This window comes from Leiobunum rupestre, chromosome 4, assembly GCF_980474605.1.
Source record: "Leiobunum rupestre chromosome 4, qqLeiRupe1.1.hap1, whole genome shotgun sequence".
Taxonomy (NCBI): Eukaryota; Metazoa; Arthropoda; class Arachnida; order Opiliones; family Sclerosomatidae; genus Leiobunum; species Leiobunum rupestre.
This window is the reverse complement of record NC_143387.1, coordinates 26431069-26457919: the sequence shown is the minus strand read 5'-3', so window position 1 is coordinate 26457919 and position 26851 is coordinate 26431069. Positions and strand designations below refer to the sequence as shown.

Genomic DNA, 26851 nt, shown 5'->3' with positions numbered 1-26851 from the left:
GAGATAAGCCTTTGAATAAATACCCTTTTGTATAAATTAAATCCCTCGCGAACGAGGACTTTATATCATTCCCGCGTTCGGTCGCGAGGTGCCTATAAAATGCCCCCTCGAGTCCCCCGAAGTTAGTTGGCTATCACCGGCGGTGCTGGGGCCACGGATAAAGCTTTAAGCTAATATCAGCTTGCCCCATATTTACAAAATTGTTGTCGAGGGATACGGTGCAGCTGAGAGGCGAAAGTTCCCGGGATGTCCTCGATAACACCGGAGAAGGATGGACCTGATCAATAATTCGCCGCGCCGGGAACTAGAGGCGGGGTTTGCTCGTAAATAGCGAGACATCCCGGCCATCCGCTTGATCCCCGACCTCGGCTTAGCCCTAGCTAGGCTTCGCTTTCTTTAGTACGCGTATGACCGTAAGCCACCTCCTCACCCCAACCACCTCCGCGTTCCACCAATTTATTTGGGCCTGCCTATTTCGTAATGAAGGCTATAAAGAAAATTCGCAGGTATGCCGCCGCCGCGAATACTTGAAGGTTTCCCCCTCCGCGGTTATAAAAACATAAAATTCTAACGCGATTGGCTGGCGCTCCGGAGGGAAGTGTTGAAAATGGCATTTGGGTATAATGGGATTTCTCCCGGAAGCGTTCTTTTTGGTGGGAGGGGATAGTTCCTCCGTGGTGCGGGGAAGAAGCGGCAGCTGTTGCCACGTTGAAGGCCTGATTTCCAATTAAACGAATGGTCGTTTCATGGCGACTACCCGCTGCCGCGCTAAACACGAGGAAATTGACCGGCGATAGCTTGTCGCTTTAATGCGGCCATTTGTAGGTAGCTTTCGCGTGACGTCATCTTTCCTCGGGTTACAAAGCTCCTTCAACCCGTCATGACCTGACCTTGAGCAAATTTGTTTGCAAAAGTTACCCGTAATGGTTTTGTTTCTATAAGGAAATAAAGCTTTTTGGTTTCGATCACTAACAAGGAGAGTACCCGAGGTGTTTATGGCCGATTTTGTTCAAAGTCGGGTGTAATGTAGACCTATATGAGATATGAAATTTCCCAAAAGGAGACGTTGCACTACCCATTTGATTTGCCATGGCAACCGAAAAGGTTTTTGACCACTTAAAACAAAATATCTCCATTTAAAAAAGCATGGGATTTTCTCGGTTTAAAACATTTGAAAATCACGAAATGGCTAATTTGTACCACATTTAGGTAAATTTCATCAAGTTTGGGTAAATTGGAACATTTTTGGGGTAAAATTGTCCCAATTTTTGGGTAAACTAAGGGAAAAAGCTTATTTTGGTTTTAAGTGGTCAAAAACATTTTCGGTTGCCATGGCAAATCGAATGGGTAGTGCAACGTCTCCTTTTGGGAAATTTCATATCTCAAATAGGTCTACATTACGCCCGACTTTGAACAAAATCGGCAATATACCCCTCGGGTACTCTCCTTGTCAGTGGAAGAAGTTTTTCTAGTTGAATATTTATAATATTTGCCTTTATTATTTGATGAAATGGAGCTACGAATAAAGGACGTAATTAAAATGGGGCAGAATTAGCAGAGTAGAGTTAACCAACTTTGTCAACTTTATGCAAGATTTTTCACTAAACAAAATCCAAAATTTGGTGGATTCCGAAAACCTTTTTCATTTATTTTTTTCAATAAATTAGCCAAATTTGAGACCAAATTAATGGATAATTAAATAAAAGCAAAACTTGATGAAATCGTCAATGAGATGATAAATAAATAAAACTTGTACTTTTGTAGGCTCGAAGCAGTGCCCAAGGGGCGCGAATTTCTCGCCAAATGGCGGATGGGTACACCGCATTACAGAATAAAATGTAGCGCGTTTATCACTCCCCCTTACGTTATAAAATGTAAAAAATACACTAACATAATAACCATATTTTATGTTTTTAGAAAGTCATTTTTCGGTGTATTTCGCCCTGCGCTAATTTTACTTCCAAATCGAATTTTGAAAAATCAGTGGCGGAGGTACAATTTTTAAGAAGCAGTATAAAAAGATGGATACCCATGATATGTTATCTCGTTACGCAAAATGTGAACTGTCTAAACGTTTTAGGGGCAGCTTCCTTCATAAATCCTTATAATAATAATAGCCATATCTACCATCTTGAGTGACAACATTAATATTAAGGGGGAAGACTACAGTGGCCATTGTCGACTATTTCAAGCTGAACTCTTTTAATTTTGTATTTTAACTTATAAAATTAATTTAAGTGTAGAACAGCCTCTTGTTTAGTGCTTAAAATAATTTTGACAATTTTAAATTAAAAAATAATTAAGTTATTACGTTTTAATTAGGACCCCGGAGTTAAACAAGTTGGGCAAGCGCCCAAACTACCCTTTAGTTAGGACCTTATATCTCGTTAACTATTAATATTAGAATTATCAAAATTATTTTAAGCACTAGAGGAAGGTTCAGCCTAATAAGAAAAATATAATGCAATTATGTAATTGTTAAAACAGAAACGTTCAGCTTGAACGAAAAAGAGGCTTTTACTGTATTCTTCCCCCTTAACGAATAACAATACAATATGAATTTTCATTAAATGTATTCGGAAAATGATGAAGCTAAATGTGTATTTGTCAATTTGTATTTGTAGAGCACGGCCTTTTGAGTTACGCCAACCCAAACTACAATCTGGCCTCGCCGGACGTGCATTCGGCCAACTCGAATGACCACACGGACGACGACGAAGACGATGACGAAGAGGACAGACTGCTCGGAGAGGTGAGTGCCCATAACGATACCATGATCTTTATACGCGGAGGTCAGCGCACTCTCGCTTTTTGTAGAACTCGTTCGTCAGTTTCGGGTCGGCGAAAAATCTCACTGTGCTCTTTTGTGCCATCTATACTAACATTGTATTCAAAATACAGGATGTTTCAAAAGGTTATGCAAATATTTTAAGGAGTTGTAGGGGTGAGTTGAGAAGTATGCCTGTTTTTTCCCATTTTCCTACGATGAGTTAAAAGAGCGCCAGAGAGTTTCAAAGTGTGGCCTATTAGCCCCTGGAAGTTGGCTGCAACAAGCGCAAAACCAAGCAGCAGGGAAATTCGAACATTAATGTTTGGGTTCGTGTGATAGGTACAAAAGGACAAATCGAGGTAACCAGCGTAAAAAAGTAAACTTAAGCAGTATTTAAAGTCCCTGCTGCTTGAAAAAAAACAGGCATACTTCTCAACTCACCCCCTACAACTCCTGAAAATTTTTGCATAACCTTTTCAAACACCCTGTATATTTTATCATAAACATTATAATTATTTTGTTTTGTAACAATATCCTAATATTTAAAATGATTCAGTAGATAGCTTTATTCGGTGTACCATAATTTAACGTCATATTACGGCATCTTATCTTGGACTAATTAATCTTCTCGAAAACGTAAAACCCACTTCTTAATAATAATAATAATCAGCTGGGCTAATGCAAAAGTCACCACCTGAGAACCAAGTCATTTGGCGACTTTTATTGCCTTTAAATCAGATGGCCGGCTTATGACGCGTAGGTAATTATTACCGTTAACCTCAACAAGTTTTTATAGAAGGGGAAACCGAAGAACTCGGGGGGAAACTCCTTTAACCAGTTACCAGAGGGTAGATGATGCGATACACACTGCCAGTGTTCCCAAAATGTCACTTTTTTCGAATATTGGCCATGTCACTGGTAAATAGTGACAATATGATGGCAAATTTGACAAATAATGGCATATAGTGACAAAAAATGGCATATAATGGCAAATAATGGCATATACTGACAAAAAATGGCATATAGTGACAAATAATGGCATATAGTGACCAATAATGGCATATAGTGACCAATAATGGCATATAGTGACCAATAATGGCATATAGTGACCAATAATGGCATATAGTGACCAATAATGGCATATAATGACAAATAGGGGAAAAAAAGTACTCTTGGAACACTTTATTTACTATAACTTTTAGCAATGAATAAAATAAAATAAATATAAAAAATAGCCCAATTCTTGGCAACCCCGCGTAGGATAATTACAAAAATAGCCTAAAAATGCTTTTATGGTATTTCATACAAAAAATTTATTAGTATTTTTACTTTTTCTAATATTTGCAACTATATGTCAATTTGTCACTAAAATCATTATTTGCCATGTCACTTTTTGCCACTATTTGCCACAATAAATGTCAGGTGGTATTTACCACCCGGGAACACTGCACACTGCGCATGTGCGAAGCTTTCACAAGAAGTGATCTTTTAAAAAACTAACATGGCCGCTCTTTGTGATACCTTCGCACTTGCGCAGTTACTGTTACGCATGTTTTGCTTGCTAAAGAAATTCAGAGGCACCGATATTCATTAGTCCAAGGTTATATTATCCCTTCTTTGTACTTCCTTTCCCAAAACACGACTACGCTTGTGACAAACAGAGATTAATCCGTACGCCGACCTCTCCTTAAGCAGATCTTGATTATTATAATAATAATAATAATCAGCAGGAATCCATACTTCTACTTGGAATGCTTATCCTTCGGTATCGCGTATGGTAAGATCACTCTGACGGCTTTGGCCTCGCCTACGAGAGAAAATATCGTCTTTACGCGCGCTCCCCTCTCACGTTGTTGTTTGTTAAGTTCACATATAGGGACGACAAAAAAACCGTCAACCACATCGAGACGAAAATCTGCCGCGATAAGCATTCCAAGTATAGAGGTATGGATTCCTGTAATAGGCCAATGCCCGAGGGGCAGCTCACTCCAATGATTATTTGGACACCCTCGTATGATTAAATCATGATTAGATTAGATTAAAATTAAATCTGTAGCTTTGGCTGTACAAAGATTAAAAATGATTAAATCATGATTAAATTTTTAATTATGATTATTAGGACATCCTGTAACAAAGTGATCTGCCCCTCGCCAATACCCAAGGCACCACCTTAGGCCTAAGTCATCAAGCGACTTTTAAAGCCTTTAGTTCAGGTGGCCGGGTTACAATGCGTAGGAGGGTGGTGGCAATCCCTTCACGCCACGCGAGCCAACAGCTCACTACACTAACTATTACCGTTAACCTCGACAAGTTTTTATGGAAAGGGGAAACCGGATAACGCGGGGGAAAACCCCTTAAACCAGTGGGGAGATAACTTGCAAATTCAATGCGGAAGGAATTGTTCCGAGTTTTCACCTCAGTGCAACAAGTTGAGATCAAATCCGGCTCCTCTTGCCGCGAGGCGTATCGAAAAATCGGATCTATTGAAATGTGATTTGTATTTCTCGCAGGATTTGGACGAAGACGGCTTGGGCGAAAACGACCCGTATCAAGCGCTGTACGAAGAACTGGACGCCGTGTGTCATTTCGGGCGCCCGGGTTCCGGCAGCATCCCGCACTCCAACACGACCCCCGGCGGGGTGATGGGCCTGGGGCTGGACGGGCTGGGGCTCGGAGTGGCCCCGCCGGGAAAGGGGAAGACGCGGCGCAGCTACGCTCAACTGGACATCAACTCCATGGGAGTGGACGTCGAAGACGGGGGCAGCTTACTGACGGGTTCCTTGACCACGGCCACCGTTGGCGCCATTCCCGTCTCGCCATACCAGTCCCTAGTCTCCACCGATTCCGAAAACAACGTGTAAGTTTTAATTTCACATTTTTTTAAAAAAAACTCTAATTATGATCGAAAATGCTAGTTTTGGAAATTTTTATTTTGTGGGTTAGAAAAATATCCCAAAAATCAATTGATGGTTTTTAACGTTTTACGTATTTTATGGTATTGTTTGGAAAAACAAAGGCTATGGCTAAATGAAGTAATAAAGTAACTCCGGTATGGCTAAATGTGGTAGTAAAGTAACTCTTCTGTGGCTAAATGAGGTAGTAAAGTAACTCCGCTGTGACTAATTTCGGTAATAAAATAAAACTACCATGGATAAATGGCGTAGCAAAGTAACTCGGTTACGGGTGGGTAATTGAGGTAGTAAAGTAACTCCGCTGTGGCTAATTCAGCTAATAAAATAAAACTACCGTGGCTTAATGACGTAGCAAAGTAACTTCGCTGTGGCTAAATGACGTAGCAAAGTAACTCCGCTGTGGCTAAATGAGGTAGTAAAGTAACTCCGCTGTGGCTAAATGAGGTAGTAAAGTAACTCCGCTGTGGCTAATTGACGTAGTAAAGTAACTCCGCTGTGGCTAAATGAGGTAGTAAAGTAACTCCGCTGTGGCTAAATGAGGTAGTAAAGTACCTCCGCTGTGGCTAAATGAGGTAGTAAAGTAACTCCGCTGTGGCTAAATGAGGTAGTAAAGTAACTCCGCTGTGGCTAAATGAGGTAGTAAAGTAACTCCGCTGTGGCTAATTGACGTAGTAAAGTAAAACTACCGTGGCTAATTGGGTACTGTCAAAAATGAATCAGGGTACTCTCTTCACTCAAAAGTATCTTATACTAATTTTAATTTAATTCCGAAATATTGAAAACCAAATTTAATTTCATATAAATAAAAATAAATTAACGATGTATTCAATGCTTGAAATTCAATCTCCTGTTTGTTTTACTCGAAGATTAAATTTAAAATGTTTTCAAAGATCATTCAACCTTTAAATTATAAATTTGTAATGATCGTTTAACCTTTAAATTTAATGTTTGAAATGGCTGTAATGAAATGACGTGGGACGTAAATTATTGCTCTTCATCTTCTGGGAAGTAAACATGATCGGATGAAGACGGTATTCACCTACAACCTCACTTAAAAGGAGAGTACCCGAGGTGTTTATAGCCGATTTTGTTCAAAATCGGGTGAAATGTAGACCTATATGAGATATGAAATTTCCCAAAAGGTGACGTTGCACAACTCATTCGATTTGCCATGGCCACCGAAAATGTTCTTGACCATTTAAAACAAAAATAAAATATTTTGCTTATTTTACCAGAAAATTGGGACAATTTTACCCCAATAATGTTCCAATTTACCCAAACGTGATGGAATTTACTTAAATGTGGTCCAAATTACCCATTTCGTGATGTATTTATTTCTACTCAGGGAGAATGAATATGTCGAGACTATCGACGGACACGTTGAGGCCCTAACCCCGTCACGCTAAGGGGGGGGGGGGGAGAAAAAAGGAGGCGGTCTTATTTTTTGCGTCCTCGCAGCAGCGTTAATCGCGTCGAAAAACGTAATTTTTAAGAACCAATGAGATTGCAGTATTATTTGATTTTATTAAAGCGGAGGAGCATACCGGGGGCCCAACGGGTGGAATTGGAGAAACGCTAAAAATAATCTCGACATATTCATTCTCCCTGAGTATAAATAAGTACATTCTTGGTGAAACAGAGAAAATCCCATGCTTTTTTAAATGGAGATTTATTTGTTTTAATTGATCAAAAACATTTTCGGTTGCCATGTCAAATCAAATGGGTAGTGCAACTACTCCTTTTGGGAAATTTCATATCTCATATAGGTCTACATTACGGCCGACTTTGAACAAAATCGGCAATAAACACCTCGGGTACTCTCCTTGTTAGTCGAGGGGTCGGACATTTGTCATTATTTTGTACGGGATTTCGTAGAGATTTTGACGATTTTATCATTAATTTTTGAAGTGATTTTGGTATTTCAATGTTAATTTACCATAGAGAGAGTTAAAAGATTTGGCGATTTTAGACATAGTGTATGGGATTTGGTAAATGTCCGACCCCTCGTTGTTAGTAGAACGTCATCTCCGCGCGCGCGATATCCAAACCAGGGTCACAGAGAATCCTGAAATTCTGTTGGAATGGAATCTGCGTGTGACCGGGGCTTTTAGCACCCGCATGTGGGCGTTTTGCAGAAAGTGGCGGAAACTCGAACGCTCTCCCTCCCGAGATTCAACTCTCCAAGCGGTAGCGACGACGTGACTTCGCCCAAATGTTATTTATAAAGTTTAACGGCTTCATCGTCTCAAATAAAGTGTTGACCCGATCGAAGTAAACTGGACCATTAAGTTAAGGGTTATAGAGTTACTTATTAGTTGGAGGAAACCTCCCTCGCCGAGTAGCTCAAACGGTGACCGCCATCTCTCCCCGAAAGAAAAAAACGTTCTTCGAAATCGAAAATAAGCCATTCTCAAAATGGAATGTTCGTTTATTTTTTTTTCTCTTCCCAAACCTTCCATTTCTTCCCCATCTTCCTATAACTCTCTACCTTTTATTGTATTTCATAAATTGAATTCCCCCCTCCCCCCTGTTACATCCTGTGAAAATGATATTTTAGAATTCTTGCCCCCCGCCCCGCCCCCGCTTTGCAAGAACGAAAGTAGTTCTATCTTTTTGAAGGATGAAAGAAGGTGACTGAATTCTCCAAATGGGAAATCGATCGAAATGGTGAATTTGTAGCTACGGATATATCGATTATGCCTTCGCCCCTCCCCCGTGCCCCGGCTCGATCTCACCCCCTCTTCTGTCCCTCATCGCGACGACGATATAAGCGCCCGGCGAACTGTCCCGATTTTTGTCATCCACGTATTATCTATCCCCCGCTTTCCCGAGTATTATATATACTCTCTATCGTATAATATTTCAGCTTCCGACGATCTGGGATGGGCATTTTTTGTTAAAGAGTCGCTCAGCTCACGTAACGCTCATTTGTCTAATTCTTCGCTCTTTCTTTTTTTTTTGTGAAAAAATATTAACGATCTTCACTTTTGATAAACGAAATCCGTATCCCCCTCTTTTCTCACTCACCTAAGAATGGAAATTAGCGCTCCTTTCATTTCTCAATCACCTAAGAATGGAAATTAGCGCTCCTCTCATTTCTCACTCACCTAAGAATGGAAATTAGCGCTCCTTTCATTTCTCATTCACCTAAGAATGGAAATTAGCGCTAATTTCATTTCTCAATCACCTAAGTATGGAAATTAGCGCTCCTCTCATTTCTCACTCACCTAAGAATGGAAATTAGCGCTCCTTTCATTTCTCACTCACCTAAGAATGGAAATTAGCGCTAATTTCATTTCTCAATCACCTAAGAATGGAAATTAGCGCTCCTCTCATTTCTCACTCACCTAAGAATGGAAATTAGCGCTCCTTTCATTTCTCAATCACCTAAGAATGGAAATTAGCGCTAATTTCATTTCTCAATCACCTAAGTATGGAAATTAGCGCTCCTCTCATTTCTCAATCACCTAAGAATGGAAATTAGCGCTCCTCTCATTTCTCATTCACCTAAGAATGGAAATTAGCGCTCCTCTCATTTCTCAATCACCTAAGTATGGAAATTAGCGCTCCTTTCATTTCTCATTCACCTAAGAATGGAAATTAGCGCTAATTTCATTTCTCAATCACCTAAGAATGGAAATTAGCGCTCCTCTCATTTCTCACTCACCTAAGAATGGAAATTAGCGCTCCTTTCATTTCTCAATCACCTAAGAATGGAAATTAGCGCTAATTTCATTTCTCAATCACCTAAGTATGGAAATTAGCGCTCCTCTCATTTCTCAATCACCTAAGAATGGAAATTAGCGCTCCTCTCATTTCTCACTCACCTAAGAATGGAAATTAGCGCTCCTTTCATTTCTCACTCACCTAAGAATGGAAATTAGCGCTCCTCTCATTTCTCACTCACCTAAGAATGGAAATTAGCGCTCCTTTCATTTCTCAATCACCTAAGAATGGAAATTAGCGCTCCTCTCATTTCTCACTCACCTAAGAATGGAAATTAGCGCTCCTTTCATTTCTCACTCACCTAAGAATGGAAATTAGCGCTCCTTTCATTTCTCACTCACCTAAGAATGGAAATTAGCGCTCCTTTCATTTCTCACTCACCTAAGAATGGAAATTAGCGCTCCTCTCATTTCTCACTCACCTAAGAATGGAAATTAGCGCTCCTTTCATTTCTCACTCACCTAAGAATGGAAATTAGCGCTCCTCTCATTTCTCACTCACCTAAGAATGGAAATTAGCGCTCCTTTCATTTCTCAATCACCTAAGAATGGAAATTAGCGCTCCTCTCATTTCTCACTCACCTAAGAATGGAAATTAGCGCTCCTTTCATTTCTCATTCACCTAAGAATGGAAATTAGCGCTAATTTCATTTCTCAATCACCTAAGTATGGAAATTAGCGCTCCTCTCATTTCTCACTCACCTAAGAATGGAAATTAGCGCTCCTCTCATTTCTCACTCACCTAAGAATGGAAATTAGCGCTCCTTTCATTTCTCAATCACCTAAGAATGGAAATTAGCGCTCCTTTCATTTCTCAATCACCTAAGAATGGAAATTAGCGCTCCTTTCATTTCTCAATCACCTAAGAATGGAAATTAGCGCTAATTTCATTTCTCAATCACCTAAGAATGGAAATTAGCGCTAATTTCATTTCTCAATCACCTAAGAATGGAAATTAGTGCTCCTTTCATTTCTCAATCACCTAAGAATGGAAATTAGCGCTCCTCTCATTTCTCACTCACCTAAGAATGGAAATTAGCGCTCCTTTCATTTCTCAATCACCTAAGAATGGAAATTAGCGCTAATTTCATTTCTCAATCACCTAAGAATGGAAATTAGCGCTCCTTTCATTTCTCAATCACCTAAGAATGGAAATTAGCGCTCCTTTCATTTCTCAATCACCTAAGAATGGAAATTAGCGCTCCTCTCATTTCTCACTCACCTAAGAATGGAAATTAGCGCTCCTTTCATTTCTCAATCACCTAAGAATGGAAATTAGCGCTCCTCTCATTTCTCACTCACCTAAGAATGGAAATTAGCGCTCCTTTCATTTCTCAATCACCTAAGAATGGAAATTAGCGCTAATTTCATTTCTCACTCACCTAAGAATGGAAATTAGCGCTCCTTTCATTTCTCAATCACCTAAGAATGGAAATTAGCGCTAATTTCATTTCTCAATCACCTAAGTATGGAAATTAGCGCTCCTCATTTCGCATGCATTTGAGGGATGGAATTTCCGTTTCGCTCTTTTAGAGATCGATAAATAATCGCTCAATTTCGCTCAAAATGTCCAAAAGCTCTGAAATGAGTTGAGCGGTGCCCATACCCGCCGCAGATTCTCCGATAGGGAACATCGCGTCTGTAGGAAAAGACGCATTACCGGGGCCGTGTGTTGATTTGACCCCAAAAAGGTAAACTTTGTCGCTCAGATATACGCGAATGTGGACGCCGGCAGCAGCTCCTATTGGGAAGTTTGCAAAAGAGTCGATTCGGAAAAGATAAACATAGAATTTAGCTACAAAGAGGCTCGTCGAACAATTAATTAAACGTTTCGTTCTCTTTGACTTTGACAAAGAAGATTTATCACACTTTTGGTTTCCAAGGAAAATAGATAGAGGAATATAAGTTTAATCTCCGGATATGTAAACTCACTTCCGGTTATAACAAAAACATCCCATACTGAAATTTTAACAACCAGACGTTTATTACGCGAAAACTATCGCTACGTAATCTTTTGGTTGCCGTTGAAATATAGATAGGTAGCGTATTAGCAGAAGCTATTAGCGTTTGGCAGCCAGTAGCGTCAGAACCTTTTATGGCGCGCAATTAAAGGGGAACGGCCAAGCTTTTCCAAATATGGCCTTATTTCCGCATCAAAAGATTAACAAGACGTTCAATATACTAACACGTCCCTTTTTTGTCTTGAAAAAATAGCTTTTGGCCCAAAAAGTTGAAACGAAAAATAACGCCAAGTGTTTGGGTTTTAATTTTCACCGCCATCTTAGGGGCTGCCGCCAGCGCCCCTAACCCCCTATGAGCGATTTGCGAACTATCCTAACTTTTAAAATCGCGCAATTTAGGCTTAGGTCTCTTATAACTGGAAGGCGACGCGCGTACAAAACCATTGAGTTGGGAATATTAATCTAGAGATCCAATCAAATCTGCTCCCCGCGAAACAAGTTTTTGAAAAATACGAATGTGCCGTCTGCTCTAAAATGACGATCAAACGTTATCATGTGACCCGTCGCGCCATCCATTATTTTGAAGAAAAAAAATATTTTTGCTTGAAAACGCGTCTTATTTGAAGGAACCATTGAGAGATAGACGGCGCCACGGGTAGAATGATAACGTTTTCTCGTTATTTGGGACGCCGATGGGAGCAGACGACAGTATTCTTATTTATAAAAACTTGTTTCGCGAAATACTAAAATACGACGTTTTGATTGGACCTCTAGATTAATATTCCCAACTCAATGTACAAAACATATTTTTTGAGTCTTCAGCAGCACGTGCTTTTACGTTGTTTTTCTGTCTCACCGACTTCTCACCAGGTGTCGCGGCGGACGCGCGCTTTTCGATTTCCCGAAATTTCTTTATTTTATAAAAAATTAACCACTCAATATTTTTTGATGCGGTTTTCGCCATAAATTTTAGTTTTTAATGGGCTATAGGGCTATCTAACTGGTTAAAGCTTGACCGTTCCCCTTTAAGAGGGTGATGATGAACGAAATTGGAGAATTTTATTATTATTTTACTATGTTAATTGTGTTTCCTCCGGGGAAACAATTACGACTCCCAGATTCAGAATTATTTTCTCAAATTGACAATAGGAGACGCCTATGAACTAAGGCGCTACCTCGGAAAAGTTACGCTTCGCAGCGCCACCTACACTCGTTTCGTTCGGGAATATGTAACGCTTCTCATTTCCTTCCTCTTCTCTATTTTCTTTGAAAATCCTTAAATGTAGTCGCGAACACGATTTGGGCGCGCAGCTGGTGTAGACATTGAAATTTTTAATTATCAAACGTTGGTATCTTTTACGACCGATTTTCGGAAGGCGATGAGTCAACGACCGCTCTTAAATTATAAATTTTAATATTCTTAGCTTGTTGGCATATGCCCACATCAGGTGGTCAAAGTTCCGTTCTCATCGAGACGTCTCCAATTTGACACCTGGTTCCGTGGCTGTAGGTGGCAGGCTGATGTCAAGATCTTTTTACGGACAGGTCAGCGACCTCCACGGTTTTTTTTGCGCAACTCGTTTGTCAGTTTCGATCTATAATGGTACTCAAAACTATATATCGACTAGGGAAGGAAACAATACCTCAACAAACTCTACTATAGCAGTCCATCTTGAAGAATACTAGTGGTTTCTTAGCCTCATGTGAACAACTTTGAATCATGTAGCATTGAAATTGTTCTCTAATAACTAGTTTTAAACGCAGTATTGAACAACCGATGGCCGTATTGAACAACCGATTGCAGTATTGAACAATTGATGGCCGTATTGAACAACCGATGGCCGTATTGAACAACCGATTGCAGTATTGAACAATTGATGGCCGTATTGAACAAAATGATTGCAGTATTGAACAACCGATTGCAGTATTGAACAACCGATTGCAGTATTGAACAACCGATTGCAGTATTGAACAACCGATCGCAGTATTGAACAAAATGATTGCAGTATTGAACAACCGATTGCAGTATTGAACAACCGATTGCAGTATTGAACAACCGATTGCAGTATTGAACAACCGATTGCCGTATTGAACAACCGATTTACCTATTGATAGATAGCAAAAGTGAATCTAGACTATTTTTATTCTTGATTATACGTCGCTATTTCGAAAGTTATTTTGGAATTTTATCTTATTTAAACTAAAAGACTGTACAATTCATTATCCTATTAAGAAAAACAATGCTATAAATAAGCTGACATCTGGGGAAAATGAACTATATTCCTTTTTAACAACGTAAATTAATAATTAAATTTTGCCAGTGACCCAGCGAAATGTGATACCTAGATTGAAGCCGATACACTTTCAAGCGAGCTGGTCTAAACTGCGGATATTCCATAAAACAACACCAACCTTAAAAACACGCTAGGACCTAAATTTTGAGTGGCAAATAGAGTAAAATAAAGTTGGCGCCTTTAAGTACTTCCCCGTATGACGTGGCCCTCGCAACTTGAAGCCGTTTCGTGAGATAAGATTATACGGCCTACCGAAATTGCGCGGGGAAGTTGGCTCGCTTATGAAAAGTTGGGGTTGCCGTTATTATATACGTCGATATTGAGCTAACAAGGGTAAATAGCCCGGAGGAAAAAGAAGCGGCCCCTCCATCTTGCTTCGAGGAGCCAAAGATCAAAAAGAAACTTTCATTCCAGGGATCCTCCACTTTCTCTTGTTTCGCGGTTTCCTCTTTTTACCACTTTCTATTCTCCAGAGGATTCCCCTACCCCTCCCCCCGACCCTAAAAGTCTTCCTTGAACCGCGTACCTGTACAGGGTGCTAGCTAGTCCTTTACCGGGTCAGACCAGATGCCCGTGGCTCTGGTGTAAGGGCTCGTTTTCACTTGACCAAAAATGCCACGATGGTTAGCTTCGACCCTAAAATTCCCCGTTAGGCCTAGTACAATAGTTTCGCGTCGACGCTCGCCGTTGTGGCATTTTGACGCTCGTTAGTAGCGAGTAAAAATACTTAAAATACGCTTCCAGTACTAGCTATCTTGAAATTTTAAAGATAGGCAAAGTTACGGACAATTTCAAATTCAATGGGTTTTCCAAGCGGAAGCGGAAAATATTTGTTTGAAACAAATCGAAGCGGAAAATGAAATTTCTGTCGGCGGAAGCGGATTTCAACTATTTTTACCCGCTACTAGCGAGCTTTAAAAATGCGGCTTAAAACGTAGGCTACGCACTCGCCATTTTCAACGAGCCCGATAATTTTCAATACAAATAGGCAGACCCTTTACGAGGAAGGAAAAGACCACTCCAAGGAGCTAAACACCCTGTATGATCCGGGGCTTTCTCGCGTAAGTACGAAGAACCTTCCCCCGCCATTACCACCACTACCAAATTGGGTTGGCGCTTAGAGTACAACTCCGATTAGTCGTTACATTCCGCGGCAGGGACGGTTGAAAGTACCGTTTGGATTACATTCGGAATGGAATATCGGACTCGCGCCTGCCGGAAGATTATACTGAAAATCCACCCTAACTTGAGACAACTGATAAAGGCGGGTTGAACGTCTTTAGCGCTGTGGGTTAGGTTGCTTCTGTCGCGGATTAAGGATGCCGACACCTTTTGTACAGTCTTACCTTTCTTGAAGAATCGCGGGGGGGGGGTGGAAGTTTGAGAAATGTAGAGAGCCGCTATTAATAATGTTAAAGTCGTAAATATTTCCCGATGGTCGGTTAATCTAAGACGAAATGATTAATGGTGGCATCGGGTCCCTGGCTGTTAGTTCGGAAAGGAAAATAAACCGCCTATTCGTCAAGAGAGTGAACGTCATTTGTCTCTATAAAAGCTCTACTATTTAGTCCCCGGCCGACTGGGGACCCTGTTATTGTGGCAGATAATAAAATGGGCCTATTTACCCCGTCCGTATACTGGCGACATCTCATTAACTTATACGTCGTTGGAGCCAAAACCTTCACTTTCATCTAATGCGAAGGCCAATACCCTTTTTATTGACTCTGCTTTGTCAACGGATATTTATTTATATATTCTGTTTATGGTCAAATAGGAACGGTTTTATGGAAATATTTACTATATGTTAATATGCCTTTACCGCTAAGACTATTAATTCATACGGCCTAATAAATGTATTGTGTAAAAATTAAGGCTGTGCGAGTACTCGAACATCATCGAGTACTCGGCATCTTTTGTGGTCGAGTACTCGAACTGGACCTCGAATAAGTAATTTGAGAATACTAGTCGATTAGCGAGTACGAAAAATTTGCATATTCGGGTATTTGTTTTTTCTATCCTCGTAATTACTTCAAAGTTCAAAGAGGGGTTTTTACACCTTTTTGGGGACAATAAACGGTACCTACAAAGTTGTGGAAACTGTGGTTCATTTAAATTAAAGGATAATTTTTCAGCATGGAAACTTACTTTATACTCCTTTTAAATTTAATTTCATAATTACTTGAATAAAACCAGCTCCTAATCAAGTACTCGATAACCCGACTCGTTAAAAATATTACTCGAGGTGTTTTTTTTAGTTACTCGACTCGAATAAGAGAAAGTTTCCCCTTAATCCAGTACTCGATTATTCGACTCGACTTCAATATTACTCGACTCGGATACTCGATGAAAAAAATTGATACTCGATAACAGCCCTGGTAAAAATGTATCGAATATTATTGCCAAATGTAGGTACGATCGGAAATTATTCTTAAAGGGAGTATGAACTTCCATATTTGTTGTGGATCAATGTGTTTCACATTTCGGCCACCAGGTTTAACAGAAAGCAACGGGTGGTTGACGCTATTTACGTTAATGATAAGCAGACGATTTTTATAAATAGTTTCACACTCTCTTTCGAAAAAGAACGTATTGAAGCAACTGAGAACAAACAAAGATAACTTTGAGTGTGGTGGTTTGAGCTACTACTTATTTCTCAGTCCCAGCCTACTAAACATTTCGTGGAACCATTTGCTAATAACTTAAATATTAAAATGTTTGATATAAATAATACTTATTATTATAATATGATTTATAATTTTATATATTACATTTAATTAGAGATATACTAATGCTAAATATTATTAAAAATATAAAATTATATTTATTTATAATTTTGGGTATTTTCACGCCAAACCTTTCGTTTTATGCAATATATGAATTGCGGGTATTTTTGCGTCAGACCTTTCGTTTTATGCAATAATTGAATTGCGGGTATTTTTGCATCAGACCTTTCGTTTTATGCAATAATTGAATTGCAGGTGTTTTTACGTCAGACCTTTCGTTTTATGCAATAAATGAATTGCGGGTATTTTCATCCCAGATCTTTCATTTACCACAATAAATGAACATTGGGTATTTTCACCCCAGAACTTTCGTTTCCTGCAAAAATTAATGGCGGGTATTTTCACGCCAGACCTTTCGTTTTATGCAATAAAATAATTACGGGTATTTTCACCACAGAATTTTCGTTTTATGCAAAAATTAATTTTGGGTATTTTCATCCCAGATCTTTCATTTGGCGCAAAAATTAATTTTGGGTATTTTCATCCCAGATTTTTCATGTTCCACAATAAATGAACAGTGGGTATTTTCACCCCAGATCTTTCCTTTTCCGCAAAAATTAATTTTGGGTATTTTCATCCCAGATCTTTCATTTGGCGCAAAAATTAATTTTGGGTATTTTCATCCCAGATCTTTCATGTTCCACAATAAATGAACAGTGGGTATTTTCACCCCAGATCTTTCCTTTTCCGCAAAAATTAATTTTGGGTATTTTCATCCCAGATCTTTCATTTGGCGCAAAAATTAATTTTGGGTATTTTCATCCCAGATCTTTCATGTTCCACAATAAATGAACAGTGGGTATTTTCACCCCAGATCTTTCCTTTTCCGCAAAAATTAATTTTGGGTATTTTCATCCCAGATCTTCCATTTGGCGCAAAAATTAATTTTGGGTATTTTCATCCCAGATCTTTCATGTTCCACAATAAATGAACAGTGGGTATTTTCACCCCAGATCTTTCCTTTTCCGCAAAAATTAATTTTGGGTATTTTCATCCCAGATCTTTCATTTGGCGCAAAAATTAATTTTGGGTATTTTCATCCCAGATCTTTCATGTTCCACAATAAATGAACAGTGGGTATTTTCACCCCAGATCTTTCCTTTTCCGCAAAAATTAATTTTGGGTATTTTCATCCCAGATCTTCCATTTGGCGCAAAAATTAATTTTGGGTATTTTCATCCCAGATCTTTCATGTTCCACAATAAATGAACAGTGGGTATTTTCACCCCAGATCTTTCCGCAAAAATTAATTTTGGGTATTTTCACCCCCGACCTTTCATTTTCTGCAATAAATGAGCAGTGGGTTTAAAGGGGGAAAAGTCACTAGGTGGCATTAGCTTCAGTGGCTCAAAATTTGAAAACGGAGATTACAAGGGGAGTCGCGTATGGAAAATAATAATGTGAGAAACATAATGCTTCGTGACGACCTCGGTTCGCGTAATTCTGGTCTTGGCTTGAAAACAATCGTCCCCAAAGGTCCACTTTAACATTGTTTCCTCGCGACGTTTCCTTTTCACTCTAAGTGATTGGCTCTAAAATAAGCGCGAACTTCTTTTCAGTCGGCCAACTTTTTAAAAAAAATCAAGAAATTGTATTACGCGTAATGGAGGTTTTTGAAGTTGTCGGAGTCGGGACTATTTTTGCCAGAGTTAAAATCTCTTTTTTAAGTCCGGTTCGCACTCGTATTTTCTCATTTTACGTTCCGTCTTCTTCAATGCTGTCAGGAAATGAGATATACGCGAAAAACAAAGAAAATACCGCCAGTGTGAATCACAACCGACGAAAAATATGACGTAATCACGGCAGTAAACATCCCCGTTATGGAGAAAACTTTTCTCCCTTATTTGGGAGGTCACCCAAAATATTCTAGTCAACAACGGCATACTTTCTAAAGGGCTAAAACGGCACAATATGTTAAAAAAAATAGTTTATTTTATAGATAAAACTTATTCTAGTTTGAAACCTTTAAATATGTCTAAAAACCTTTATCGCATTTTCATCAAAATCTGTAGTATACAGGGTGTTTCAAAAGGTGATGCAACAAAGTTAAGGAGTTGTAGGGGGTGCGTTGAGAAGTATGCCTTTTTTCCATTTCCTACGATGAGTAAAGGCTCATTCACACTATCCAACTTTAGTCAGCTGACTATGTTTGTCTGACTAGTCAGCCCGACTAGTCCGGTCAACTTTCGCGTTCATACTATCCAACTCGTCAGCTTGGTGTTGGATGCGTTTTGTCGGGAAGTTTAGTTCGAACGTTAGACGCGTGAGGTCGTTTATATATCATTAACCAATCAGATAAAGGAAATTTAGGTAGAAGCTGTCTGCTGGTTTTTCTGATTTGGGAATGTTGGCTTTGGCCCAATATTGTGGCAGGTTAAATTTATTGTTTTGAGTGAGAGTAAATATGAAGTCTGATGAATAAAATTAGGTATTGTTTTGATCGTAAATAAACAAAGGGTGAAAAAATAACGAACAATTAGATTAATTCTGTTATAATTAAAAAGTGAAACAAATAGTTATAAAACTTACGGTTTCTTTTACTATCAAACTTTCTCCACACAAGGATCAATGCGTCAAAAGTTTATAAAAAAAAACCTAAATTGAACGTTGTCCGCTCACTCCGAATTCACATGTGATCGCATTGAAGTCACTTTTTCTCGGTTTCTATTGGCTGCTGCCACCTGACTAGCTAGTCTGCCTTAGAATCGCCTCTCTTCCCGATTCAAAGTCGGAAGCTTCCCCGACAAAAATCTTATGAGGTGAAGCATTCACATTACCGGACTTGTCGGTCAGACAAAAATCGGGCAGCTTGTCAGCTGACTAAAGTTGGATAGTGTGAATGAGCCTTTAAAAGAACGCCAGAGAGCTTCAAAGTGTAGCCTATTAGCCCCTGGAAGTAGGCTGCAACAAGCGCAAAACCAAGCAAAAACGTCATACGTAAAGCCTGAAAATTAAAAAAAACTGCCTATTATAGATTTTGCGAAAAATGCGATGTCAGAACAAAATCTGACACCCAGTATTTACGTTTAAAAAAACCTCAATGAAATTTCTATTAAAAAAGTGTTTCCGTTTTGGGTTTTGAAAAAAGTGCCGTTTTAGGCCATTATTTTTAGAAAGTGTGCCATTGTGGGGAACCTCGCTTATTTGTCGGTCTTCTGCCGGGCTTCTTTTTCGGTTATTTCGATCCATTTTTACTCCACTAATTTCTCGTCTAGTGCGGAACCAACTTCTTTAAAATGGGCCAAACAAAAGTTAGGAGCCAAACTAAATTCCCCCTTATAGAATCAGCCGCGGAAATCGAGTAAAGGGCATTTTCTTCAACTCTTCTCCGGTCCTCGGAAGATGGCGCCTGACGCCATTCGTTTAGCTCCGAGGAAAAAGAACATTATTTTATGCCACGCAACTTTTAGTTTCCACCGCGGGAAAGTTTTCCGCCGACTTGGGCAAAACGCGGCCGTGTGTTTGGACGTTTGCGAGTCAGGCGATAAATTATGTCGACCAACACACCCGTCCGCCAGCCACCGAGAAGGACAATTATTTATTCTCTTATCGCGTGCTCCGAGCGTCCACGCTAAGTTCTCAGAAACGGAGCTGCTGTAGAGAAAGCTTCCCGTTTATACCCGCGAAGAAAGTAGAAACTTACGTCTTACTCGCTAGTGCGTGCAAAAGCGGAGCGTATTCGTCGCTTCTACCGTTCGAAATATCACGTAACACGCTCGGGACGTAATGTAATTTTAATCAAATGTTAGCGGAGAGTCCGTTTATTACTGAGCGGATGGTAAAGTTTGCGGGCTATATTTATCATCGAACTCGGAAAATGTTATATTCGCTATAAAGATTTTTACGGAGCGATTTTGCATTGCAAATAATAAAAAAAGAGATTCGAGAACAAAGACTTTGGTATGAGAAAAATCTCAACTCGTAGAAGAAATTCTCCGTAGAATGCTTCAATTTGAAAGAATTCGCGAATGTAAAGCGGTATTTTTCGCTCGGTTATTTCTTAACCTCTCTCCGTAATTGTTTTACGTGGCGTAAAATGCTTAGATATTTTAAGTCTTATCCCGTAGCCTTTGCAATAAAAGTCCTCTTTTGGAAAATCCGTAGTCCTAAATTTAAGGGTTTTGGTCCGTAATGTTTTAAATTCAAATGAAAATGCTAATTTTATGGAAAACACCACGATATCGAGTTGGCCGCAAATTTATGTTCAATGATCCAAAATTGATATTTAAATTGGAAGGAATAAGCTTACCAATAACACATCGTCTAAAAAATATGTACTAGAATATTTTAGCTGATCAAAGGCCAACTTTAAATCTCTTCATAGCTTGACATTTTTGAGTTTAATTCGACCACATCCAAAATCTGTTACCGGTACAAAACTTGATTGTTTGAATGGTTAATCAGTACAAAATTGGTGTATTTCGTTTATAATAATTGTAAAAGTAATGTAATGTACAAATTCCCAGAGCAAACTTTACAATTATCCGAAGAAGTTTACAATATCTTGGACCAAAATGGTTCAATTTGCTGCCTTTAAAATTGAAAACTGAAAAATCGCTTCATCAATTCAAAATCCAGCTAAAAACACTAGTAAAAAATACTTCGATATTGTTTTCATACCTGTTCTGATTTAACATTGATTTTCTTGATTTCTCTTTTTTTGTAATACCTAATTGAATTTATAATTTAACCCACAATTGACTAAAGAATTTAAAAACACCCCCCTAAGTACAAGCACTGCTTATGTAGGGGGGGTTCTGTTGTGCACTATTTTTATGTACTACTTTATTTTCATTTTTTTTTCAAGTGCAATAAACAATAATAAACAATAGTTTGATAAAAATATCTCGATTTGAGAATAGCTCTCTGAAGCAATTATTTTATTCAACTATTACTGTTTTGGAAATGATTTCCTAAATATCTTTAGATAATTTTCAAAAGGTTTGCAATATTATTGCGATATCTGGATCGTATAAAATCAAATAACCAAGGAAGGCAACTCAGTGGTCCGATAAAGTCCTATATTATCCTGTAAATTCTTGAAATGTAATATAAAGTACTATAACTTTGAGTTAGAATACACTTCCGAAATATTTATTTGTCGGCGTTATCACGAGCGAAAACTAGATCTACGTCTGCTTTGGTAGCCGAGTGCTGTCGTAGTGAATTTAATTTTGCCGCTTCTAGTGAGAAATAACAAATAAACAAAAATATTGTTCGAAAAATTACTTAAAAATAAATTGTTAATTTCTTAGTTTTGCGAAGCGTTATTGTCCTATATTTGGGATTTGTTAGTCCAATATTATCCTATATAATACAATTTTTCGTCCTGTATAATCCTATAAATTCAAAAAAAAAAGGAATTTAAAATTTTGGCTGTACCCAATCGAATCGACTCAACCGAAATAGAGGTCCGGTCTGACTACTGACAACCTTTCGCGAATACCTAGAATCGTTAATTACTTTCCTAATTAGCATAGTGGCAAATGTTATTTTTAACTCGCCGCTACCAACTCGCAAACTCAAATTAGTCAAGCAATTAATTTAATGAGGTCTCGTTACCTTTTGGATTTTTTTAATGGAATTTAAAAGGCGACTATCTGCCCAATTCCGTGGTTTGCCGTTTGGATTTCATCGTTTTTCAACCGCAACCGCGGAACCTCTACGTTTTACCTTTCCCCGATACTATTATAGGTCAAAATTGTTTCCGTTCGGTAGTCGCTCGTCACTGAAGAAAGGTTTCTGTCCCTGCAGTTCATTACGCGGACAAACTTTTTCGTATAAATTTGGGGGTGCGATTCGGGTCAAATATTCCGCATGGTCCGTCCATTTCTCTCTCTCTCTCATCATTAATGTAATGGCTCTTTCGGCTCTCCCCTTTTTTGTCTGTCGGAACAATGGAGGTCACTCGATAGGTCGACCTATTTTGTAAGAGTACCAAAAATAACGCGCTCATTAATATTCGCGCGGATCGTTTTAAATGTAAAACGTATCTCTCAAATGGACCTAACCGTCGATGACCTCGGCCATCTCGTGGTCGGGATGCGTGCCTGGGGCCACGATGATTGTTATTCGTATTCCAGGAAAATATACAAACACTAACTTTTGGAAAGTTAAGTTCTAAAAATCGTGAAGCAATTACCTTACATATTTAAGAAAGATGTCGTCTGCTATTTCAATTACAAAGTTCAGACACCCGGAAGAATGGTTCATTTCGCCTCGAAGTACAATTTCGTTTTCTGTTGCAACTGATTCAAATATTTCAATACAAACCGAAACAATATCTGAAACAATAGGCGCTTCAATAAAACATCTTCGAGGAAATCGCCAAGAAGTAACATATCCAAGAGCCAGGACCAGGGTAGACACAATTTTGCCAAGGGTGGAAAAACCGGGTGGAAAAACTAGACCACCTATTGTTTTCCTGTTAAAAACAGTATGGAAAATCGTACTTCCATGGTTTTTTCCACCTCTAGTGGCAAAATTCAATAAAAAATAAATAATAGAAGCAGTATATTCTCCTATTCTATTTTTTTTCATATCTCCTATTTGCAATGACCAAATTAGTCACTTAATAGATATATCAATGATTAATTTAGCATGAAAAGATATTTTTCCACTTTTTTTCCGGTTTTTCCCAGTTTTTCCCAAATGTCCCGGCAAAAACCTGTTTTTGCCAACCCTGGCCAGAACCTATACAAGTTACTATTTATTTGGTTGGTTCTTGTTGAAATAATGGAAATTTCTCACCTGTAAACAACCGTCGTGTTTTTGCTAAGCCTTAATATGTCAAAAAAAAAGCTACCGGGCTAAAAGGAAACACTGGTCGCATACCGTACAAGTGAAAATTTTAATTATTTCCACAAGCACCATACAAACGGTAACTTGCAGGTCCTGGCTCTCGGAAATATTACTTCTTGGCGATTTCCTTGAAGAGGTTTTATTGAAGCGTCTATTCTTAAATCTGCTCATTATTATTGACAAATAGAACTCTAGACTAGAAACAACGACTTAAAATGACGTCATAATTACAACATTACAGAGTACTTTTACTACGTGACGTCACCCATCGTTTCTCCCATACAAATAGACCAGCCCAAAATGGCCGATATGGTCAAAGCTACGAAGTGAAAGTAATCGAAATACTACATTATCTTAAGGCCCTGATAAGGTCTGGATTATGACCTTATGTTGACACTGTCCATTCGATTAGTAATCAAACGGGCCGTGATAGGATTGAAAATCCATCTTCATTTGAAAAAATCCAAATAGAATACTAGATGTATTTTCTTAGTTGGTAGAACAAACAAAGCCCCCACACAAGGAGAACGCCACTCGTCAAATGTCGTGGATTTTCTTGCGTACAGTTTTCATTGGTTAGACGCTTTAGCGCCCGCTGCCGTCGGAAGGGGAAAATTCGGAAATTGTCTTCCCCCCTGCTCGTAAAACGTTCAGCGACTAGGCTCGTCCAATGAAATTTGTACACAACACTGCGTTCTCCTAGTGTTTGTTGCTACTAGGTAGAACCAAGAACGTATTTATTTATATTCAGGGAGAATGAATATGTCGAGATTATTTTTAGCGTTTCTCCAATTCCACCCGTTGGGGCCCCCGGTATGCTCCTCCGCTTTAATAAAATCAAATAATACTGCAATCTCATTGGTTCTTAAAAATTACGTTTTTCGACGCGATTAACGCTGCTGCGAGGACGCAAAAAATATGACCGCCTCCTTTCCCCCCCTTAGCGTGATGGCGTTAGGGCCTCAACGTGTCCGTCAATAGTCTCGACATATTCATTCTCCCTGAGTAGAAATAAATACATTCTTGGTAGAACTAAGTAGTCACAAAATTAAAAATAATTACTATAATTACCTTTAAAAACGTGGCGAGAGTGAATTTCATATCCAGATTAAGTAATTAACCTTTTAAATTTTAAAAGTGTTTTAACGTTTTGTTAGGCCTTTGCCGAAATAAGAAACAGCCAGCGGAAGAGGTTACGATAGGCTTATGATATAACGCAAACTCTTTAATGTAAATTATTTGAAAAGTGGTGAATTAAACTTACAACGACTAAAGACGATATTTGACGAATGTTTTTGATTTTTCGTTTTCAGGGGCAATGAAACGACTCAGAACGAAAGCGGGCGTCGGCGTTCGAGTTTGGAGGAGCGCAACAACAACCGCGGCGTGGACAACAACCGGGCCAGAGTCCAGAGCAGAAGCGGACGCAAGAAGGACAGCGCCGATGAGTCGCCCCGGAAGAGCCACAGTCTTTTGGACTACTACTCCAGCCTGGAACGGGCAGCTAGCAACAGGGAGGCCTCTACCACCGCTCCGCTGACGACGGCGGACAAAGAGAGCGATTCCTCCGTCATGGAGACGGAAGATGACCCCAACTACAAGCTAGAGAAAGGCTCGCCCAAGTCGCGCGAAAGGTACGACACGCGCGATTATTCGCTCTAGGTATATACCGTTATTTGAACTTCCAATTGTCGTTCTTGGTAGTGGCCAGAGCGGCGAAGAAGACTCGAACATTCCTCACATTCACGGGGAACTGACCAATGAACTCTACGCCGTCCCGGTCAAGCGACGAATCCGCAAATCGGCCGACGGGGCATCTCACGACTCGTCGCGAACCAATTGCAGCCGGGGCGGCAGCCCAACCGAGGCCGGGGCCCACAAAGAAAGCGTCGAGATGAGCGATTTAATTAAGGCCGAAGAAGATACGCAAGAGGAAGAATTACTACCTCCCGGATGGGAAAGACACGAAGGTACCAAAAATAGAGACTTTATTAATTAGACGAGTCGAGCCGGGCCGCCGCCGGATTAGGTAAACTACCGCGACTCGTTCCCTGATACTTTTTGGCAACTAAAATAAGTTGGGCCTACAGTCCTCCTAATTGGCAAAATCATCTTCATTTGAGCGGAGTAAGAAACTATGTTTATGGACGGAACAAATTGTTCGGTGAATCCAATAGGCGTCCACGGCCAAAGTTTCCTTCCTTCAAGAATGGAGCGCCTCTAAGTCACTCCGTGGGTTAAGGTTTCGCAACGTCTAAACTTGATTGTCCCTTTTATTATTGGTTAGATGACGATGGTCCATATTATTGGCATATAAGCAGCGGAACCATTCAGAGGGAGCCCCCCGCAGTCTGTCCTAGTCACAAGTTACAGTCCAAAAGGCTCTCCAGAGACCTTGATGTGGTGAGTTCTTTAACAATCAATTCACCGAGACATCTCACTCGCGGATACCATTAACAAATACCGATACGATACGTAGATATGCAATTTCACCAATTTCGCCACCACCAGTAGTTCATCATCTAAATCATCGTCCGTTTCGTCTTCGTCTTCTACAAACTCAGGAAAGCTAACTTCGTTACCAACTTCAGCTACCAACCCGTCGTTGCCCAAACAGGCCCACGGCGAAGTGCAATTCCGCTCTCTCGGCGACCATTGTAGGCAGAAGGAAGAAATGCAACTCAAGTGAGTCGCCTACCATTCGACACTTTTTGTCACGTTCGGTATTTAAAAAAGTATTTTTACGTCTCCAAATAGGAGGAGGAGTTACCCTCAAGGAATGTGCAGCTTAACGGCCGACAAAGTACGTGCGTTTTAAAACGCCATCTTTTTCAAAGCTAAATTGCCTACTTAGACGCGTGTTCTTTTTCGATTTGTTCGTAGCAGAAGCCAATCAGATTCGCGGTTCGCTCACTGGGTTGGGTCGAGATCGCCGAGGAAGATTTAACGCCGGAACGGTCGAGCAGAGCGGTCAACAAATGCATCGTCGATCTGTCGCTGGGCAGGAATGATATCTTGGACGTCGTCGGTCGGTGGGGAGATGTAAGTGCAAATACTCCACGTCTTTGGACCTTTGGAAGGGAATGTTACCACGTATGGTTTTTTTCATTTAACATAATGGATTAACCAGCTGAGCATAATCGAAGACAAATATACAAAACGTTTTCAGTGTATTTTATTAGGTTCGCGAACGGCCAGTGATGGTTATTTATCCTGTATTTTTATAAACCTTGCACGACCTTAGGCGGGTAGATTTTTAATTTAACACGAATTTTTCTTAGGTCTCAAATTGATCGCGACCTTCTCAGGAACAAAATTCACGCTACAATCAATAGTGTAGTACTAAGAACTAATTCGTTCAGCAACTTATTACCATAATTGTAAAATAATTCGGGCGTGCGGAACAAGGAATTGAGATAGTTATATAGATAGATATTCCTCGTTTAAACAGTAAACACGAACAAGTCTTTTAAACGGGTTAGTGCCAACGTCAATAAATGCCTCGTGCACACTCGAGCACAGAGGTACGATGCTTTAAACTGTCAATTTCCCATACGCACTTGCCGTCGAGGGCTGGAGACAGTAGCTACTGTCAACTTCCGTCG

General features: G+C 39.6%; 1 protein-coding gene across 5 annotated transcripts in view; it reads left to right on the top strand.

Annotated features, from left to right (window-relative positions):
• The window catches only part of LOC149947307 (uncharacterized), a 100272-nt gene that overhangs the window by 64514 nt on the left and 8907 nt on the right, over positions 1 to 26851 (top strand). For 4 of the 5 annotated variants that reach the window (XM_090171552.1, XM_090171551.1, XM_090171550.1 and 1 more), the window contains 8 exons: positions 2625 to 2752; positions 5281 to 5627; positions 24560 to 24880; positions 24951 to 25216; positions 25534 to 25649; positions 25726 to 25931; positions 26004 to 26049; positions 26130 to 26288. In XM_090171552.1, coding sequence (XP_090027678.1) covers positions 2625 to 2752; positions 5281 to 5627; positions 24560 to 24880; positions 24951 to 25216; positions 25534 to 25649; positions 25726 to 25931; positions 26004 to 26049; positions 26130 to 26288 — 1589 coding nt within the window. The remainder of the gene's footprint in view (positions 1 to 2624; positions 2753 to 5280; positions 5628 to 24559; positions 24881 to 24950; positions 25217 to 25533; positions 25650 to 25725; positions 25932 to 26003; positions 26050 to 26129; positions 26289 to 26851) is intronic. The other variant, XM_090171549.1, reaches the window with a different exon arrangement.